Raw genomic sequence first — 20,109 nt, 5'->3', positions numbered from 1 at the left:
ACACCACGGCTACACCACGGCTACACCACCGATACACCACCGCTACACCCCTGCTACACCACTGCTACATCACTGCTACACCACCGCTACACCACGGCTACACCACGGCTACACCACGGCTACACCACCGATACACCACCGCTACACCCCTGCTACACCCCTGCTACACCACGGCTACACCACCGATACACCACCGCTACATCACCGCTACATCACCGCTACACCACCGCTACACCACCGCTACACCACGGCTACACCACTGCTACATCACTGCTACACCACCGCTACACCACGGCTACACCACGGCTACACCACCGATACACCACCGCTACACCCCTGCTACACCACTGCTACATCACTGCTACACCCCTGCTACACCACTGCTACATCACCGCTACACCACCGCTACACCACTGCTACACCACTGCTACACCACCGCTACACCACCGCTACACCACCGCTACACCACTGCTACACCACCGCTACACCACTGCTACACCACCGCTACACCACCGCTACACCACCGCTACACCACCGCTACATCACGCTACACCTACGCTACACCACCGCTACACCACCGCACTTTCATAGCCATTCACTCACTGTGAGCACAGCCATCAGGGGCCACGTGAGGTTCTGCCTGAGTTTATTAAACCAGAACGAGGACATTTAAGTTCTACTGACGTCTTTGTTTCACAGATTTGTGTTGGTTACATTTGCTAACGTGTCAATGCTAATGCTAATGCTAATGTCAGTCTGCAGTAGTGATCAACGACAACATCAACACACTCAGTCAACCAGTCGTGTGTGTGTGTGTGTGTGTGTGTGTGTGTGTGTACACGCACACGCCTGCAATCCCATTCATAGTAAAACGATGGTCTGTACTTGGACCTCCTCACATGACATGGTCACTGGAGCCATCGTTAGCTCAAGTCCATCTAGATTCTCTCTGCACCTAAAACTCTAAACTCTCCCGTTCACAATAAGAAAGATGATTCAAATGAGGAAATGAAGTAGAGAAGAACAAGAGTAAGAAGAGCAGACTCTAACTGTTGCTGGACGAGGGAGAGAGACGCTAAACTGTTTATAAAGTGGTGAAAATGTCATTTCTCATGTGACGGTGAGTTTACGTTAATATTCTGTACAAACCAAACTTTTAAAAACACTTAGTGAATATTTTTAACACTCAAATTGACAAAGTCCGAGGTAATATTTTGTATCCTGTATTTACAGGATCTTTAACCTTTAGTTTTTTGTGGGTATGTGTTCCTTGTTCCTGTTTTATTTTGTAGGTTTGTAAGTTTGACTTCCTGTCCTATCTCCTCCTTGGATTGCCCTGTTCAGTTGTCCTTCCTCTCTCTCTCGTCCGGCCTCTGATCACCTCTGAGCTGCTGTCTCATCTTAAAGGAGACGTGTCCAGGCTTTTGTCTCCAGTTGTCCAGCGTCCGTCCTCCGGCTGCTGTGAACTCACATCTTAGCCTGTGTCTCCACTGCAGGTGTATGTTTTATGGGCACTGACTGAGCCGTGAGAATTCACATTATAAAAGAAGCTGATAATCACTGCAGCGACAATGATTAATAATGTTATAGTAGAACATGTCACCTGACTTTCATGGCATTATATTCTTGGTCAATCCTGTGTATATAGGGTTAGGGTTAGGATGATGGAGTTTATTGACAGTCCTCAAGAGTAAGAGAGGGAGTAAAAGGAGAGTGGGAGAGGATGAGCACAGGGATAGTCGCTCTGGTTCTCCACCTTTTTGCTGCTTTTGTCTTTAATTTGCTGTTTGAAGCAGTTTGAAGCATCAAAGAAGGCTCTTTACAGAGGTTGAGATGTGTTTCCTCCAGATCCCTGGAACCTGCAGACCTCTTTGTTGTCCGTCTTTAACTCTCTGTGTCTTTGTGCTTCACAGCTGTCCTATGGCTCCAGCTCTCCGGCTTTATCCAATCGCCAGCGTTTCCCCACCTTCTTCCGCACACACCCGTCAGCCACCCTCCACAACCCCACCAGGGTGCAGCTCTTCCAGAAGTGGAAGTGGACTCGCATTGCAACCATCCAACAAACCACCGAAGTGTTTACATCAGTCAGTAAACGTCACACTCGTTCCTCCAGTTCAACCTTTGTTTTACCACCAAACATTTATTATTCCTCATTTCATTTAATCTGTCTTTCTTTTGGGTAATCAGTGGTGTAGTGGCTTGCACTTTTACCTCACAGCATGAAGGATACCAGTTTGAATCCTTGTGTGTGTGTGTGTGTGTGTTTCTCCTCTCACAGTCCATGTGAAGATGTCGGGGGGGCAGTAAATGTTTGTTAAACAAGGCGTTTGACATGTAATTTAACTTTCATTTTACATGATTTTAAACCTAATGTTTAAGCACACTTTTTTAATAATTCAGTTTGGAACACAGTTTCCTGTCAGAAGAGACTCTCTCTCTCTCTGTGTGTGTGTGTGTATGGGTGTGTGTGTGTGTGCGTGCGCGTCTGTGTGTGCGCGCGTGTGTGTGTGCGCGTGTGTGCGTGAGTGTGTGTGTGTGTGTGTGTGTGTGTGTATGGTAGCAGCTGCAGGAGCCGGCGAGGCCGTGCACCTTCAGGGCAGCTGTCCTGGCGATTGATGGAGATTGTTTTGAAGTCATTTGTTGAAATATTGTGTGTGAGAATTATTGATTGATTATTGATTATTACCACTGCAGTTGATACCGTGACACTTTGTTTAGTTCCTGTGATGGAGGTTAATGATGCTGTCTTTTCAGTTCAGTGTTCTTTGTGTAAAAATGTACCATCTACCATGTTGTAGTCGTTGTTAATGGTTCAGCTCCACACTGTCTGACCTCTGCTGGACATTTCTAATATGCACTTCAGACACACACACACACACACATATGGTTTTTGCAGACTGTTTTTTTATAATCTCACGCTGCCACCACTCTGTGCTTCTCTAACCTCCCCCCTTTTCTCCCCGTCTGTCTCCCTTGTCCTTCCCTTTCATCTTGCAGACTCTGGACGATCTGGAAGAGAGGACGAAGGAGGCAGGAATCGAGATCAGTGTTCGCCAGAGTTTCCTCACCGACCCGGCTGTCGCTGTCAAGAACCTCAAGGTGCTTTGATTAAAAATCCTCTCTTTCTCCTCCAGCTCACAGCTGCACACGCTGCCATTAGCAGAGAGGTGAAATGAATGCAGCGTTGTAATGAGGAGCTCGTGAACAGCCATATGTGAACAGCAGGTGCTTTACCATGCTGTGCTATGGAGGAGTGATTGTGTTGTTACTGATGGACCCTTGTTTTCATGTTTTGACACAGCGTCAGGATGCAAGGATCATTGTGGGACTCTTTTATGAGACTGAAGCCAGGAAGGTGTTTTGTGAGGTGAGTCGCACGTGCAGCTCGATTGATCCCTGAAAACTGAGCTCTGTAACGAGCTGCTGCTGCTGAGTCTCCTCTCCCGTTCTCTTCTTGTCGCAGGTGTTCAAGGAGAAGCTCTATGGGAAAAAGTACGTCTGGTTCCTGATTGGCTGGTACGCTGACAACTGGTTCAAGATCAAAGACCCGGCCATCAACTGTACAGTGGAGAACATGACGGAGGCTGTGGAGGGACACGTGACCACTGAGATTGTTATGCTGAACCCGGAGACTGTCCGCGGCGTGTCCAACATGGTGGGAACACAGAAAACACACTTCCATGACTGTAGTGATGACATGTGTCTCTTTCTTTGTCCATCCTTCACACGTGAGTCCACAAAGTTACATTTTGCATTCCAGAGGCAACTTCCTTTCAAAAAGGTCTTTTATTGTCGTATGTTTTCACTTCCAATAAGTTTTAATAACATGACAGTCCCAACAATATGATAATGGTTTGTTTTGTATTTCCATGGCGTTACCATCATAGTGAGATTTTTGGGATGCTGTAATCAAATATCTTATCTTATGCTTTTCCAACCAAATTCCCTCCAACTCTCTGAGCTCATACATACAGGGAATAAATCACATTACAAACTATAGAAGCAGTAACCAGGCGACTGCTAGGACTGATGCCTCGCTGGCAGAGGAACTAAACAGCTTCTTTGCCCGCTTTGAGACAGACAGGCCCTCAGCAGCCTCAGCAGCCACAGCACCCCCACCCCTCCCCAGCACTGGCATGATGACACTTCAGGAGCATGAAGTGAGACATGTGCTGAGGACTGTGAACCCCAGGAAGGCGGCTGGCCCCGATGGAATACCCGGCAAGGTACTCAAAGCTTGTGCCGACCAACTGACTGGAGTCTTCACAAACATATTCAACCTGTCCCTGGCGCAGGCCATCATCCCACCCTGCCTCAAAACTTCCACATTAATTCCCGTTCCCAAGAAGACAGCAGTGCACAGCCTCAACGACTACAGACCTGTTGCACTTACGCCTTTAGTCATGAAGTGCTTTGAGAGGCTGGTCTCCCAGCACATCAGGGCCTGTCTGTCTCCCACATTAGACCCACACCAGTTTGCCTACAGGGCAAACCGATCCACGGAGGACGCTATCACTATAGCGCTCCACGCCGTGCTGAGTCACCTGGAGCACCGGGGGAGCTATGTCAGAATGCTCTTCCTGGACTTCAGCTCAGCCTTCAACCACATCCTACCGGAGATCCTGGTGCAGAAGCTCTCACACCTGGGTCTCTCCAACCAAACCTGCCTTTGGATTAAGGACTTCCTGTCAGATCGTCCTCAGTCAGTCAGACTTGGTCCACACCTCTCCAGCACCATCACACTCAGCACCGGCTCCCCACAAGGATGTGTATTGAGCCCCCTCCTCTTTACTCTCTACACACACGACTGCTCCCCGACCCATCTCTCTAACAGCATCATAAAGTTTGCGGATGATACCACCGTAGTCGGGCTCATTTCAGATGGTGACGAGTCTGACTACAGAGATGAGGTCAACAGACTAACAGCGTGGTGTTCAGTTAATAACCTCAAACTGAACACCACAAAAACAAAAGAAATAATACTGGACTTCAGAAAGGGCAGAGCAGCCCCGACCCCACTGCACATAAATGGGGACTTAGTGGAAAGAGTCCACTCCATCAGGTTTCTGGGCGTGCAGATATCTGACAACCTCTCCTGGTCTGTCAACACCACGGCGGTGGTAAAGAAGGCCCAGCAGCGTCTCCACTTCCTGAGAGTGCTCAGGAGAAACAACCTGGAGGAGAGGCTGCTTGTAACCTTCTACAACGCCACCATTGAGAGCATCCTGACGTACTGCATTACAGCGTGGTTCGCAGGGTGCTCTGCAGCAGACAGGAGAGCGCTACAGAGGATCATAAACACAGCCCAGAGGATCACGGGGTGCTCTCTGCCTAACCTGGAGACTATTGCCAGCTCTCGCTACCGAAGCAGAGCTGGAAACATCATCAAGGACTCCTTCCACCCAGCTAACTACCTGTTCCACCTGTTACCCTCGGGCAGGCGGTACAGATCCCACAGAACCAGGACAAACAGGCTCAGGGATAGCTTCTTTCCCAGAGCCATCACAGAACTGAATAAATAAACAAAAGCAATTTTTTTTATAGTGCAATAATCTGATGCTAGTGCAATAATCTGATGCTCAGTCACTTTGTTTACACAAAAACAGGACAATCACTTCTCTCTGCTGCTATATTTGTTATCTTGCTGCTATATTTTGTTATCTGCTGCTATATTTTGTTATCTCACGTTAATGTATACATAGTCATAGTTTCTGGAAAAATGCAAATAACATTTCTTATTCTTATCTTATTGTTAATATTTTTATTTCTCTTTTAAAATTGTTATTTATATATTTGTATTTTGCACCAAGGGAGTGGCACCCAAATTTCGTTGTCCACAAAATAACGACAATAAAGGCTATTCTATTCTATTCTATTTCCATTGATTTGCTCATATTGTTATATCTATTCCATTTCCCGTGGTGTTTTCATGTTTATAAGCCCTTATATATATTATATATTATATATTATATATACAGGCCTGAGATTATACCTCAGCCTATGTTTGTGGACTTGATTCAGTCTTAGACTTGATCTTATTACTGACATCATCACTGAAGGATTCTACGTGTTTTCCAAATGTTAAAAGTCAACTTTTTGGACAGTTTAGATCAGGTCTGCAGACTGATCTCTGCTATAATTGTTCTTCAATACTTTTCCACTGAGCGTCATATGAGGGATTACACCAGCATATCATTGGCCTTAATTGTACTGCCCAATAGTAATCCCTGAGAGAGGGAAGGCCCCGCCCCCCTTTGCCTTTAGTCAATTGTAGAGTCTTTAATCTAATTCCATATGCATCTGGACAAGATGTTGTCCCATTCTTTAAATTGTTGCTGGGTTTTTTCTGGATATTCATTTGAATTGAATCTATCCTGGACTCTTTTCTACCATTTCACTTTATCTTCCTTGATTGGTTTGCTGAGTCATTTGGTTCTAGTGGTTCCGTGAGATCCTTTGCTATTATAACTCACACATACTGTATGTTGTAATCTGTGCTGGTGAGTTGTAATTGTATTTAAGCGCTTGTGTTTCCTGATAATTGCCTCAAGTCTTCCATGGATTGCATTAGTTTAGGTAAAGAGTTTGTTGGTTGACAGAAAGATTAAGCAGGCTCATTCATGCACCATGAATATGAATGCCTTTTATTTCTTTGTTTTATCTCCTCTTTTGAACCCAGCCATTACCTTTAATTCCAGCACTAGTTTTATAGAGAATAGAAACATATACTTATGTCATTCTTGGTTCATGTCATTCATCTCATTATAGTTATTGCTTCTCTTTCTTCATCATTGTCAAAATAAAATCATCCTCACGTTTTTCCCACTGCAGAGAATTAGAGCACGTGTCATTGCTTCAGTGAAGCGTGTATGACCTTCATCAATGTTAGTCCACGCTTCGTGAACCTCTAATAAAGGTCATGATTTAATGGGAGAATAATAGGGATTATTTGATTCAGAATGTCTTTATGATTCAGAATGTCTTTATGATTCTGAATGTCTTTATGATTCTGAATGTCTTTATGATTCAGCTGACCCTCACTTATGCTTTGCAGCTTCCAGTCATTGAATGCTTTTCTTTGATCTTAAACCGTCTCTTTGTCTCTGTCTCTCCTGTCATTCGACCTTCTGACCCCTGTGTACTCAGCTCGCCCTTCAGGACTGATGTAGTCAGGGTCAGGTGTTGTGTTCTCTGTGGTCCTCTTAAGGACTCTCACCAGTTTGAAGACGAGTTGTGCTTGTGTGGGCATGAGAGAGGTGATGATTGCTTTTACCTGTGTGGTGTTTTCTCTGGCCACGGCTCACACCTGGAAAACAGGGTCTGGTTTTGGATGCTGTCCTGTGTGTCCCCATAATTGTGCAAATGGTTAAAGCCATCGTTCAGATTAAGTTAAGTGGTGGATGCACGAGGCTCCGCCCTCATCTCACCCTGGGTCAGAGGCGAGAAAAGTAGTTCTGGGAGAGCGTTTGGGACACGTAACTAACATGCATGTTTTGAACAGTATGTCATTGATTTGACAACGTTGAATCCACTCTACTCCCGGGGTCTGTCTTACAACCTAATGTTCAAAAATCCACTCACTAACTTTCAGCTTTTCTATTTTGTTTGGATCCAGAGTGATTCCAGGAAGCTCTGTGTGTTTTCATGTTTTTGTTGTTAGCTGTAACTCTGAAGGTGTGTCGTGCTGAACACATGGAATTATCTGGTAGTAGAAACAGGGTGAAGTTAGAAACTAACCATGGAGCAAAGTTACAGCATCAGTGTGAACTGTGTTGGTCTGAGTCTGACTTCACTGCTTCACTGTCATTTCTGTTCTATTTCTTTTAGACATCACAAGAGTTTATTGCCTCCTTGATGTCTCTTCTGGGAGGAAAGAACCCTGAGGAGACTGGAGGCTTTCAGGAGGCTCCTCTAGCCTACGACGCAGTGTGGGCTCTGGCCCTGGCCCTCAATAAGACGGTGGCCCCTCTGAAGGCCAAGGGCCGGCGTCTGGAAGACTTCAATTATAACAACCATGACATCACCTCAGAGATCTACAGAGCCCTCAACACAAGCTCCTTTGAAGGTGTTTCGGTGAGTGAGAGGAATCCACTGCGTCTGATCGTTTCTCGCCTTGATGAAAGTCTCTGCTGCCTCATTCCCAAACAGGGAGATAGATTTGATCCACAGTGATGTGATTATTGCTGATGGATTATAATACTTATGAAAACCAGTCTCTACAATGCGGTGCAAAATATGAGAATGTGACATGAACACATGTATAAAAAGATTCCATTTTTATTCAATTAAAAAGTTCTGCTCACTTTAGTAGCAGCAGAGAGGTCACACATGCTGCGCCGACTGAAAACTCAAGCTCAAACAATAGTATACAAGGCTGCACAGTGACACGTTAGTTAGGACAGCTGGCAACAAAGCCACTGTTTTAGAAGTGTAAACCCGTGTTATCATGTTGTTTATTGATCAAGTGTTCACAGGATAGTATAAAGTATTCAAATGTCTCTGTTCAAACACCAGCTACTGCATTCACATTTTACTCCATGCTTGCATCCTAGGATGGATTATGAGCCAGAGGGGCCCCGGGGCACAGACAAGCCTGAGGGCCCCGTTAAGATATTAGGGGTGGATAACATAGTCTAAAGGGCCCTATAAAGACATCACATAATAACTAGTGTTATTTGGCTGAGGGGCCGCTTTCACATGGGTGTCAAATCACAAAATACATAATCTCAAGGACTGTAAGGTTTCCAATATTATCGAGAGAAGAGAAACCACAGTTAACACAATGAGCAAACGTGAGACATCAGTGCAGAGAAAACACAGAAGCAGACTCAAAAATAAACTGATCTATTCAGATCCATCACATAACATCACCTGGGCCCTGGAAGAGAGTGAAGCAGTGAGGAGGCGTGGTCATTACCAGACCACACCTCCTCACTGCTTCACTCTCTTAACTCTCAGCCCACTCACTAGGCGGAGCTAGCTGCTTTCAGAGGTTATCTGAGTTTCTTTCATGGACAATTATGCAGCAACAGTCTGTGATGTTAAAGTGATGGACACAAGACACAAGACTCAAGACACAGGACACAAGACACAAGACACAAGACACAAGACACAGGACACAAGACACAGGACACAAGACACAGGACACAGGACACAGGACACAAGAACCTTTCAGAGCTCTGTTGTAGTGGCCAATGCTCACACTGTTGCTCGGAGACATTCCTCAACGTCTGAAGCAGCAACGCCACAATGCAGTGTTTCCTTGTTTCATCCACCATGTACATGTACCGTGAATGAGAGCCAGGCTAATTCCATCTGTTTCCAGTCTTTGTGCTAAGCTAATGTCACAGGCTGTATTTAGGTTTTTCTACATTGAGCTCTTGTCAAGAATGCAAACATGTATAATTATAGTATCATTACTTCCTCCTGTCTGTGTCTCAGGGTCACGTGGTGTTTGATGCCCAGGGTTCCAGGATGGCGATGACTCTTATCGAACAACTGCAAGGTAAAAAAACACCCTGCAGTGTCTGCTCTGAACACTGAGTGTCACTCATTCTGCACTTTTTTAACACCTCTGCTCTGGTTGTGTGTGTGTGTGTGTGTGTGTGTGTGTGTGTAGTTCACTGTCCTATAATTGCACATGTATTTGATCTTGATGCAGGAACTTGTTGATTCACGGCTTCACTCTAATTGGACACATGCCTTTGTCTTAAGCTGTTCATGGCATTCTATTTGTCACCATTTGTTACTTAACTTAACTAATTCTCTGCATAGAATAAGGTTGAGGATTCTTTTCTACCTCTGTTCTCTTTGGCATCCTAAAGGATGAGAATCTATAATCCCGCCTCCTCGATCCATTTCACACTCCGTCTCATATTTCCTGTTGTGGTGTCGAGGTAAATTGACGTCCACAATGAGACGACCTGACTTGAATCCTTGAATCACTGTGGGACCTCATCAGTATTCTTGGTCTAGACTGCCACATAAGACCCATTTTTTTCTTTCCTTTCTTCTTCTTCTGCCCTTTGTTTGTCCTTCTTTATGCACATTTCCATCCCCCAATCCTTTTATCTGTCCATTTTTGTGCTTACCCACACATTTATTATTATGAAAGCACATTCATTACAGAAAATAGGTTAATGTTGTTGTGTGTATATATATATGTATACTGTATAGAGTATAGGCAGTATATACTGTATATATGTATATATATATATATATACAGTATATGTATATACTGTGTATATATGTATATATATACTGTATAGAGTATAGGCAGTATATACTGTATATATGTATATATATATATACAGTATATGTATATACTGTGTATATATGTATATATATACTGTATAGAGTATAGGCAGTATATACTGTATATATGTGTATGTATATATATATATATATACAGTATATGTATATACTGTGTATATATGTATATATATACTGTATAGAGTATAGGCAGTATATACTGTATATATGTGTATATATATACAGTATATGTATATACTGTGTATGTATGTATATATATACTGTATAGAGTATAGGCAGTATATACTGTATATATATATACATATATGTATATATGTGTGTGTATATATATGTATGTGTATATATATACACATATATGTGTATATATATACATGTGTGTATATATTTATACGTATATACACATATATATGTGTATATATGTGTGTGTATATATATATACATACAGTATATACATATATATGTGTATATATATATATATACACACATATATGTATATATGTGTGTGTGTATATATATATATATATACATACAGTATATACATATATATGTGTGTATATATATATATGTAATATGAACAGGGGCAAAATGAATGATATAAGTGCTAATGCTAATTAAAGTGTCTTTCTTTCGTAAACCTCTAGGAGGCAGTTATAAGAAGATTGGTTACTACGACAGCTCTCAGAAGAACCTCTCCTGGTTTGGAAATGATGTCTGGATAGGTAAGATGGATTTCATGACATGGTCCTCGGCCAGCTTCCTGTGTCTGTGTTCACATCCTGTTTGTCATGCTGTGAGTCAACAGAACCACATGTTTGTGCTTTGACATTAAACCTCCTCTGTGTGCCTTAATTTAGCTTTGTCTTAATGACATGTAATTATGCCAGATTTTCCTTTAACCGCTGGTTTTGGATGTAGCCACCAATTTGGATGCTGACACTCGCCCCAAAATGAGCTGCCTACACTCTTAATGTCAACTTGTGTTAAACTGTTGGCACAGAAAATGCACAGTAATCAAACAGGGGCAGCAGCTCAGCTTTGATTGGCCAGCTCTGGAGTTTTAAAAGCCCCCACTGCCCTCATGGAAGTAGCTGCTAGCTACTAGATAAACATTTAGAATACTTTGATGCAACAACGTGGTTTATATGTAGATGGTTGTTTATGACGGCCATAACGTGATCATCTTTGCAAAGTGTAAGTAGCTTGAATATAAAAACATGTGTGTGTTATTGTCCTCTGGATAAAACCTCTCCAGATGAGCCTTCTTGTTTTCCTGACATACAATCTACACAACAATAACAAACACACAACAAAATAGAACGTCTCTATACACAAAGTGACAATTGATAGATTTCTGTGCTCCACTTTCTGTCCAAACTCGAGCGAGCATGAGAGAATATTGACCAAACCCGACACGTGTAGTTTTTGTCCAAACCCAAACTAAACCTGACGCCTGAAGGGAACGTCTGCTGGAGTCCTGTCAGAAAGACCTTCAACTCCCGCCTCCGGCAGAACTTCAACCACGTCCTGAGGGAGGCGGGACACATTGAGTCTGAATGGGCCGGGCTTGGTGCCTCCATTGTTGAGGTGGCTGACTGGAGCTGTGGCTGTAGGGCGGTTGGTGCCTGTCGTGGTGGTAACACCCGAACCTGTTGGTGGACTCCGGCTGTAAGGGATGCTCTTATGCTAGTTGGCCTGTGTGGCTCCAGAGGCAGATGACAGATACCAGCAGGCCAAGCGACATGTAGCTTTGGCGGTCGCTAAGGCAGAAACTCGGATATGGGAGGAGTTTGGTGAGACCATGGAAAACAATTTCTGGACAGCTTCGAGGAGGTTCTGGTCAACGATCCGGCGACTCAGGAGGAGAAAACTGTACAGTGGAGATGGGGGGGCTGCTGACCTTGACTTGGGACATGTGGGACGGTGGTGGGAGTACTTCAAAGATCCCACTGACACGCCTTCAATTGAGAAAGCAGGGTCTGGGGACTGAGGGGTGGGATCTCCTGTCTCTGGGACTGAGGTTACTGAGGTGGTTAAAAAGCTCCTCAGTGGCAGGGGCCCGGGGGTGGATGAGATCTGCCTGGAGTTGCTTAAGGCTCTGGATGTTGTAGGACTGTCTTGTTGACACGCCTCTGCAACATCACATGGACATTGGGATGAGAATCAGCACCTCCAAATCCGAGACCATGGTCCTAAACTGGAAAAGGGTCTTGGGTCTTGTTCACGAGTGAGGGAAGAATAGAGCGGGAGATCAACAGACAGATCAGTAATGTGGGCTCATGGTGACGGGATGAGGTCCCGGGGAAGACCCAGGACTCGCTGGAAAGACTATGTCTCTTGGTTGTCCTCAGAAGAGTGGGTGTAGTTACCCTTTGAACATGAATGGTCTTTTTCTTTGTTTATTTTGTTTATCTGAGGAATAAGAGATGTTTTTGGAGTGACATAATTAATCTGTGGAAGAATATGAAACTTAAACATTTGCAACAAAGGTGGAACGTTGACGTGAATTCATTTATTGTACTTTGGACAGGGGAGACTATTGAAGGAGCATTCAATGATTAATCTGCAGAGATTATTACAAAATGTGTCACATTTGAGCATAAAAATGTTTTGGTAAATTACATCAGCCTAGATTGAATAAAAAGTATGATGGGTTCTCTCTTATTTTAAAAGTGTTTTGACTCTGTGGAGTGTGAGATTAAAGCTTATTGATTTGCCCTTTGATGGCCTTTAATTTACCCCCATGGTGTCCATGAGCTGTATATCACAGGTCAAACAAAAATCCAGCAACTTTCAATTGAATTCAGTGACATTTCACGTTTCCCAGTGATATCTGTGTGTAACTCTGCTATGTGAAGCTTAAAGTCATGGAACACAAACCACAACAAACACTCAAACTGTTGCTGCTCATATTCTAGTTTGTTGTGAAAACCTATAAAACCAGGACCAGGTGTGCGGTTGTTTTGTGGACTGTCAGTCCCTGGAGAGGTGACACACTTGTGCCTGGACAGAGTGTGCAACCAATCAATCCTCCATGCTGCATCGATCCACAGAGAGCAGCTACTTTTTCAGGCTTTTAACCAAACAATCTGTGGCCAAAGCTTAAGTGAACCCAGAGGAGGGAGTTTCCAGGTCAGAATTGACTGACAGCGAGAAAGAGACGAGCTGAACGTCCTTCACCGGGTCAGGCTGCAGCTCTGTGCTTTCTGTTGGTGTTAAAACCTGCCGTGTGGAGACTGGAGACTGTGGAGTCTTACTTTACTTCATTTTTCTCTCTTGAGGCTGGAACTTTTTTTTTTTTTTTGAAGACATCGCCATCTGACATGTTCTCATTGACACTTATCATTGAGTTATTTCCTGCTCGGGGAGAGTATGAATACATACTCCACCACTTGTTTACCTGTGTGTGTTTACCAGGCATCTCCATGCTTCACTCTGTCACTCTAACAACCATTTCAGCTCAGCTCTCCTTCTAATCGCTGTGGCAACTGTTATAGAGCTGGGTCTCCATGGCAACACCCTGTCCTGATTCCCTTATCAGGGACGGAGGAGGGTATAAATGTGCAAATGCATCGACTGAATGAATGGTTGATACATTTGTACACACACACGCGCGCTCACACACAGCTTTAACTGCTCCAGTATCATATACCGTATTACATTACATTACATTTGTAATATACCATATTTAGTATTCCTTTAGTGCAGCCCCATATAATATTAAATGGTAAATAGTCTGTATTTATAGCACTTTTTTAGTATTGATGACTCAAAGCTGCTTTACACGACTTTTGCCATTCACCCATTCACACCCATTCACTCACACATTCATACAGCGCCTGTGTGAAGCACTTTTTCTATCACACATCTTTCATATCCATTCACATGCTGTCAGCACATTGGTCACAGCTTGCCCAAGGACACATCGGGATGTAGACTAGTGGAGCCGGGAATCAAATCCACAACCTTCCAGTTGAACGAGGACTCGCTCTATCCCTGCGCTACCTTCACCCCTAATTATAAATGTCTTTGATGCATACAATGCTGTTCCCTCTGCATCACATTCAATTAAATGAAAGTAAAAAATATTACATTAAAAAACTCAAATTACAGATGAAAGGACCTGGAATATGAATAAAAGGATACAGAATTCATAAAAGCGAGAATAAGTGTTGTTTTTTAAAAAGGTTAATCATTCCATCAACAAACCTTTAGTCTTTTATTGCAAACACTCTCTGGAGCTCCAACGTTGAACATTCAGGTGTGTTGTGATCATAGCTGCTAATGTAGCCTGGAGCATCAAACCGAGAACAGACACAACATCCCAGATTATTTTGTTAAACTCAGTTCAAACAAGACTTAATACAAGTTCTCTGCCGTGCAGTTTAAAGGACTTTAAAGACCACGTGAAACACTCGGCTCAGCTGTAGAGAATACTTCCACCTCTAGACCTCTTGTCTTGTTCCAGTTTTCCTTTCAGCTTCCTCTTCTGTAGCGGTCACCACAGCCATCATCTGCTTTTTCAGTCATCTGCAGATTTGATTTGGCAGAGATTTAAACATTTAAACATTAAACTGGCAACTGTGTCAAATGTTATGTAATTATACGTCATTTTAGATTTGAATTGAACTTTAATTTAACATTGAACATTTGAGCTGCAGACTCTGTGCTCTCCTTTAGTTAAGGTCAGGCCCGGCAGCATGGGAATGGGTGTGAAAGATGTGTGATATTAAATAAATGTGTATCTTTAAAGCAGCTTTGAGTGGAGATGATATAAATACAGACTATTTACCATTTATTACAGCTGATGATATTAAGGCTCCTCAGCCCAGACAGTGTTGTTAGTGTAATAAAATGTTCTTGCATTGAGAGATGCCACACACTTCAATCAAATCAAAGCAAAACATCATCAAAAAATTGATTTTTGATCAAAACTTAAATGTATTTATAATTTTCAATTCAGCTATATAAGTATAAGAACACTGAACCCACAAGATTTCAACAGTTTCCAGTTTAAAAGGCTTAGTAACATAACATAACAGCAAGATAACACATGTATCTGAGCTGGTGATGCACATGGACACACAGTCAGTGCTCGCTACAGTGTTTCTAATACAACCATTCATTATTCATTCATCCTTTCATCAGGATTTGGAAGTAATGTAAAGAAGCAGCATAGTAACAAATGATTCCAGCCTGATTGTGAAACTGTCTTTAGTGAATTTGGTGAATCCCTCTCATATTGTTCTTCGTCAGTCAGATGATTGACAGCAGTGACAAGAAGCTAAACAGAGCATGATGGGCATCTTGACACTCTGTGCCTCTCCAGGGGGAAACACTCTGACACTTCTGACACATCAGCTTCATGCTGCACTGACACTGCTGCTCTGCTTACCCTCTGACACGCACGCACGCACACACACACACGCGCACACACACACAAACGCACATGCACACACACACACGCACGCACGCACGCACATGCACACACACGGCTTCATCGTGGAGTTGAGCAGAGGGTTGAACGGTTTTGTCTGTGTGACAGCTGTTTTTGGATGTGTGTGTGTGTGTGTGTGTGTGTGTGTGTGTGTGCGCGTACGTGCATGAGTGTGTGTGTGTGCGTGTGCGCGTGAGTGTGTGTGTGTGTGTGTAACAGGTACAGTATATACTGTACTGTGTATGCAACATGTTGAATTACACCCAGAGCAGTTTTCTGGGTTTCTTGGTCTTCATTTGTTCATATCTGCACAAAGAACCACCAAACATTACGATAAGAGTGAGAGAAGCTTATTTTCAGATTTCTTTTTTCTCTAATCCCTTCATGGAAACCTCAAAAAAAGTACACGAACAAAAACATTAAAGTTGCAGAGGTAGACATCCTGTCCTCTGTGTCTTCAGGCGCTGGACCTCCGGCTGATCGCACCGTGGTGATTGAGGAGTACAGGTTCTTGTCTCAGAAGCTGTTTGCAGCCGTGTCTGTGTTCGCTGGCCTTGGCATCTTACTCGGCATCGTCTGTCTCACCTTCAACATCTACAACGGCAGCGTCCGGTAAGTTCACTTACATGATTGTATATGTTTCTCTGGTTTTGCTGTTTTCTACGGTGGCCCTGAGGCCTGTTGCACAAAACTATGTTGTGTCTTTGTGGATATGTTTTACTTTACTTATTCATGATCTTCTGGATTTATTAACATGACAGTGATTCCATGTGCTTCATTGTTCAGTCTTATTTATACTGTACGATTCATTCATGAAGACAAAGTTATTGCAGTTGTTCAGATGATTAGAAACAGCTGAGGTTGTAAAGGTGGTTTCAGTCGACGAGGACAATAATCTCAAATACTGTGTTTGTGTCACGATGATGTTTCAGATGATGAAGCTGAAGTTTGTGATCTCTGGATATCCAGATATCTGCTACTGTAGTAACACCATACAGCACCTCCTACTGGCCATAAACTGCTATGGCAGACAAGTCCCTCTATAAGAATATGAATCAGTCATTTCTCTTACAGTCACAGTAGGAAAACTCATGTTATGTGACGGTTTGCTCTCGTGTGATTGGTCACGTGACTGTCATTTAGCTTCTTATGAGAAGCTAAATGACATCACCTTCCACAAAATGAAAGAATATTTTAGTAATGAATGTTTTTGCACAGTGGACAAAAGCCTGTGACGTCACAGCCACACACAACCATTGTGTTTCTTTCTTTCTAACCATTTGTCTTGTCCTGTTACAGCTGCTGACATCACACTCAGTGGATTATCCTCATAAATCAGGATATTGTTTCTGTGCAGGTCTGGGTTTCATTGCCAATTTATAATCAATAATGAAAAAGAGCATTGATTATTCTAAAATCCACTTTGGTGAACAGGTTTCCTTTAGGCACCAAAGCCACTTTCAGACAAACACTGAGCTCTGGGTTAGGGTTAGGTGTGAATGCAAATTCTTCAGCTCCCATTCACATCCATCAATACTGTCCAAGTGACTTTGTATGAGTACATGAATCTGTGATTGTTCAGCCTCCAGCTTAAGCTGCTGTATCTCTCTCAAAGACCCAGTTCTAGATCAGATTTCATCTCTAAAAACCACTGTAAACACCTTCATTAAGAAGTTGTTCTACTGTATGTCATTAACATTCATTAGATGAATGACTGCCATAGTTTACACACATTGTTTTTCATAGTGGAGAAACTTGGCCAATCAGCAAATAAAGATTCTAAAATGCATTTTATTATCAGAGCTGAAACGATGAACCCACAGGTTTACAAAAGGTTCGTTAAAGCAAAACTTTGAATGTCAAATTCTGATTTAGCTCCAGACAACTTTATTGACCCTAGCAGAGCGATTCATGTGATGGACTGTGAACAAAGCAATAAAATAAAGAATTAGACATTTGCTATGTCTTTTATTGTGAAGTCCACTTTCATTCAAAATGCTGAGTTTAGCAACCCGGCAGCACGAGGAACGAAGAATTTGGAATAGCTATTAGTTCTGCTTGAAAGAACATAATAAGGGTGTGGCCTGTAGGCGTCGTCGTAAACGCAGAAGACAAAACGTGATTAGACTGGTTCATATCATTTTTGCCTTCTTTAGCACCTGTTTTTCACCTGTCACCTGTCACCTGTCTCTGAACAGACTGATCTATAACTGAGGAGAGTTTTCAGAACACAGATGATTCTACAGTGAAGTGTCTAAAAACCCATGTTTTTGTCTCTGTCACTGTTTCAGCTACATTCAGAACTCTCAGCCCTACCTGAACAACATGACTGCAGTGGGCTGCATGATGGCTCTGGCTGCAGTCTTCCCACTGGGGATCGATGGACACCACGTCCACAGGTCACAGTTCCCCATCGTCTGCCAGGTAACTGCACACACACACACACACACACGCAGACACACTCTCACACACACACGCGCACACACACGCACAGACACACACGCACACACAGACACACACGCACACACACACATGCACAGCATCAGCAGCAGCAGCTTCACCACTGGATTTGTCAATATCTGGGATTACCCACCTGTTTTTCATGAGATTAAAGAGTAACACAGAATCACTTCTCTGTGTACTTACAAATATAAAGAGAAAAGCAAGGACAGCAAAACAGAACAAATAAATTGAACATTAAATAAAAGTCTTCACAGAAATGTTGAAGTTCCTTTTCTAACCACAAAGATATGCTGATATTTAGAGCACTGATGCAACTGGACGATTATGAAAGCTGGAAGTCTCTTGATTCAAAGCATTTGCAAAGTAGTTGAGGATCCTGGAGTCAAAGTATGACCCAGACAGAAGGACTCATATTATCTATTTACCACACGTGCCCCTAAACTTTATTCTGGAATGACATGTGGGTTCAAGGTGAAGGTGAGATTACATCCACCATCAGCTCTGAGGCTCTTCTTTTTTTTTAGAGTGGTGATGGACAGGTTGACAGACGAGGTCAGACCGGAATCTCCGTGGACTTTGTTGTTTGCGGTTGATATTGTGATCTGTAAGGAGAGTAGAGGCCTGGTGGACGAGAGCCTGGAGGGTGGAGGTCTGCACTGGAGACAAGAGAATGATGATGGAGCAAAACAGAATCCTTGTCAGTAAGAGATGAGTGTCAGGGTTGATGTGTGACAAAAGTGACAGAGAAGGTCTACAAGACAGTAATGAGACCTACTATTATGTATGATGTTGGAGATGGAGCTGCTGGGCAGGAGGAACAGAAGGAGACCCCAGAGAAGGTTCATGGATGTTGTAAAGGAGGACATAAGGACAAGTGATGTAAGTAAAGAGGACATGAGGAATAAGATGGAGGCAGATGATCTGCTGTGGCGACTAACGATTAAGAAGAATATGTTTATTTTGAATTTCCCTTTTTAACAGAGACTCAGATTTGAGCTTTAATCATGCGGTTGGAATACAGTGAGGTGTATTGTTATTGTTATTGTGCTAATGCACAAAATGAAAGTATTTATTTGGGGGTTTAAAAGTAATTACTTGAATTAAGGCCAAGTGCTCTAATCTAGTTCAGCAGTTCAGCCCTCAGGTCATTGTGGGTTCAGTCGTTTAAAAGTTGCAACAGTGCATTAAAGTTCAGCTCTTTGCTTTTCAAATTCAAATGGACTCAGTGTATGTGATTTATGCTGCTGCTGCTGCTGCTCCTCCTGCTGCTGCTGCTCCTGCTGCTCCTGCTGCTGCTCCTCCTGCTGCTGCTGCTGCTGCTGCTGCTCCTGCTGCTGCTCCTGCTGCTGCTGCTTTTCCTGCTGCTGCTGCTGCTGCTGCTGCTGCTGCTGCTGCTGCTGCTGCTCCTCCTGCTGCTGCTGCTGCTGCTGCTCCTGCTGCTGCTGCTGCTCCTGCTGCTGCTGCTGCTGCTGCTGCTCCTGCTGCTGCTGCTCCTGCTGCTCCTCCTGCTGCTGCTGCTGCTGCTGCTCCTGCTGCTGCTGCTGCTGCTGCTCCTGCTGCTGCTGCTCCTGCTCCTGCTGCTGCTCCTGCTGCTGCTGCTGCTGCTGCTGCTGCTGCTGCTGCTCCTCCTGCTGCTGCTGCTGCTCCTGCTGCTGCTGCTGCTGCTGCTGCTGCTGCTGCTGCTGCTGCTGGACCTCACATTATTTACTCTTTAATGCTTTTGCACTTGCAGCTGTCAGTTAAAGGGAAGTCCTGCCCAGCTGGGAATTTGTGGACATTTCTTTGAGCAAATCCACATTTCAGAGAGTTTTTGATGTTGCTGCCTGTAGCAGGCGAACATGTGATCATTTGATCACCTGCACTCAGTCCAGTGGCTGACGCCGCGGTCAGTGGCTGACGCCGCGGTCAGTGGCGCCGGGTCAGTGGCTGACGTTGGATCG

The 20,109-nt window shown here is 43.6% G+C and overlaps 1 protein-coding gene across 1 annotated transcript in view; it reads left to right on the top strand.

Moving 5' to 3' along the window:
* Positions 1–20,109, top strand: part of gabbr1a (gamma-aminobutyric acid (GABA) B receptor, 1a) — a 58,316-nt gene that overhangs the window by 34,419 nt on the left and 3,788 nt on the right. The window contains exons 9-17 of the mRNA XM_058647832.1: positions 1,914–2,084; positions 2,998–3,099; positions 3,302–3,367; positions 3,464–3,655; positions 7,828–8,073; positions 9,442–9,505; positions 10,914–10,991; positions 16,168–16,318; positions 17,998–18,130. Of these exons, the coding sequence (XP_058503815.1) occupies positions 1,914–2,084; positions 2,998–3,099; positions 3,302–3,367; positions 3,464–3,655; positions 7,828–8,073; positions 9,442–9,505; positions 10,914–10,991; positions 16,168–16,318; positions 17,998–18,130 (1,203 nt within the window). The remainder of the gene's footprint in view (positions 1–1,913; positions 2,085–2,997; positions 3,100–3,301; positions 3,368–3,463; positions 3,656–7,827; positions 8,074–9,441; positions 9,506–10,913; positions 10,992–16,167; positions 16,319–17,997; positions 18,131–20,109) is intronic.

Source organism: Solea solea, chromosome 13 (assembly GCF_958295425.1).
Source record: "Solea solea chromosome 13, fSolSol10.1, whole genome shotgun sequence".
NCBI lineage: Eukaryota > Metazoa > Chordata > Actinopteri > Pleuronectiformes > Soleidae > Solea > Solea solea.
Note: the sequence above shows the minus strand (reverse complement) of the source record. Positions and strands in the feature narration are given on the sequence as shown.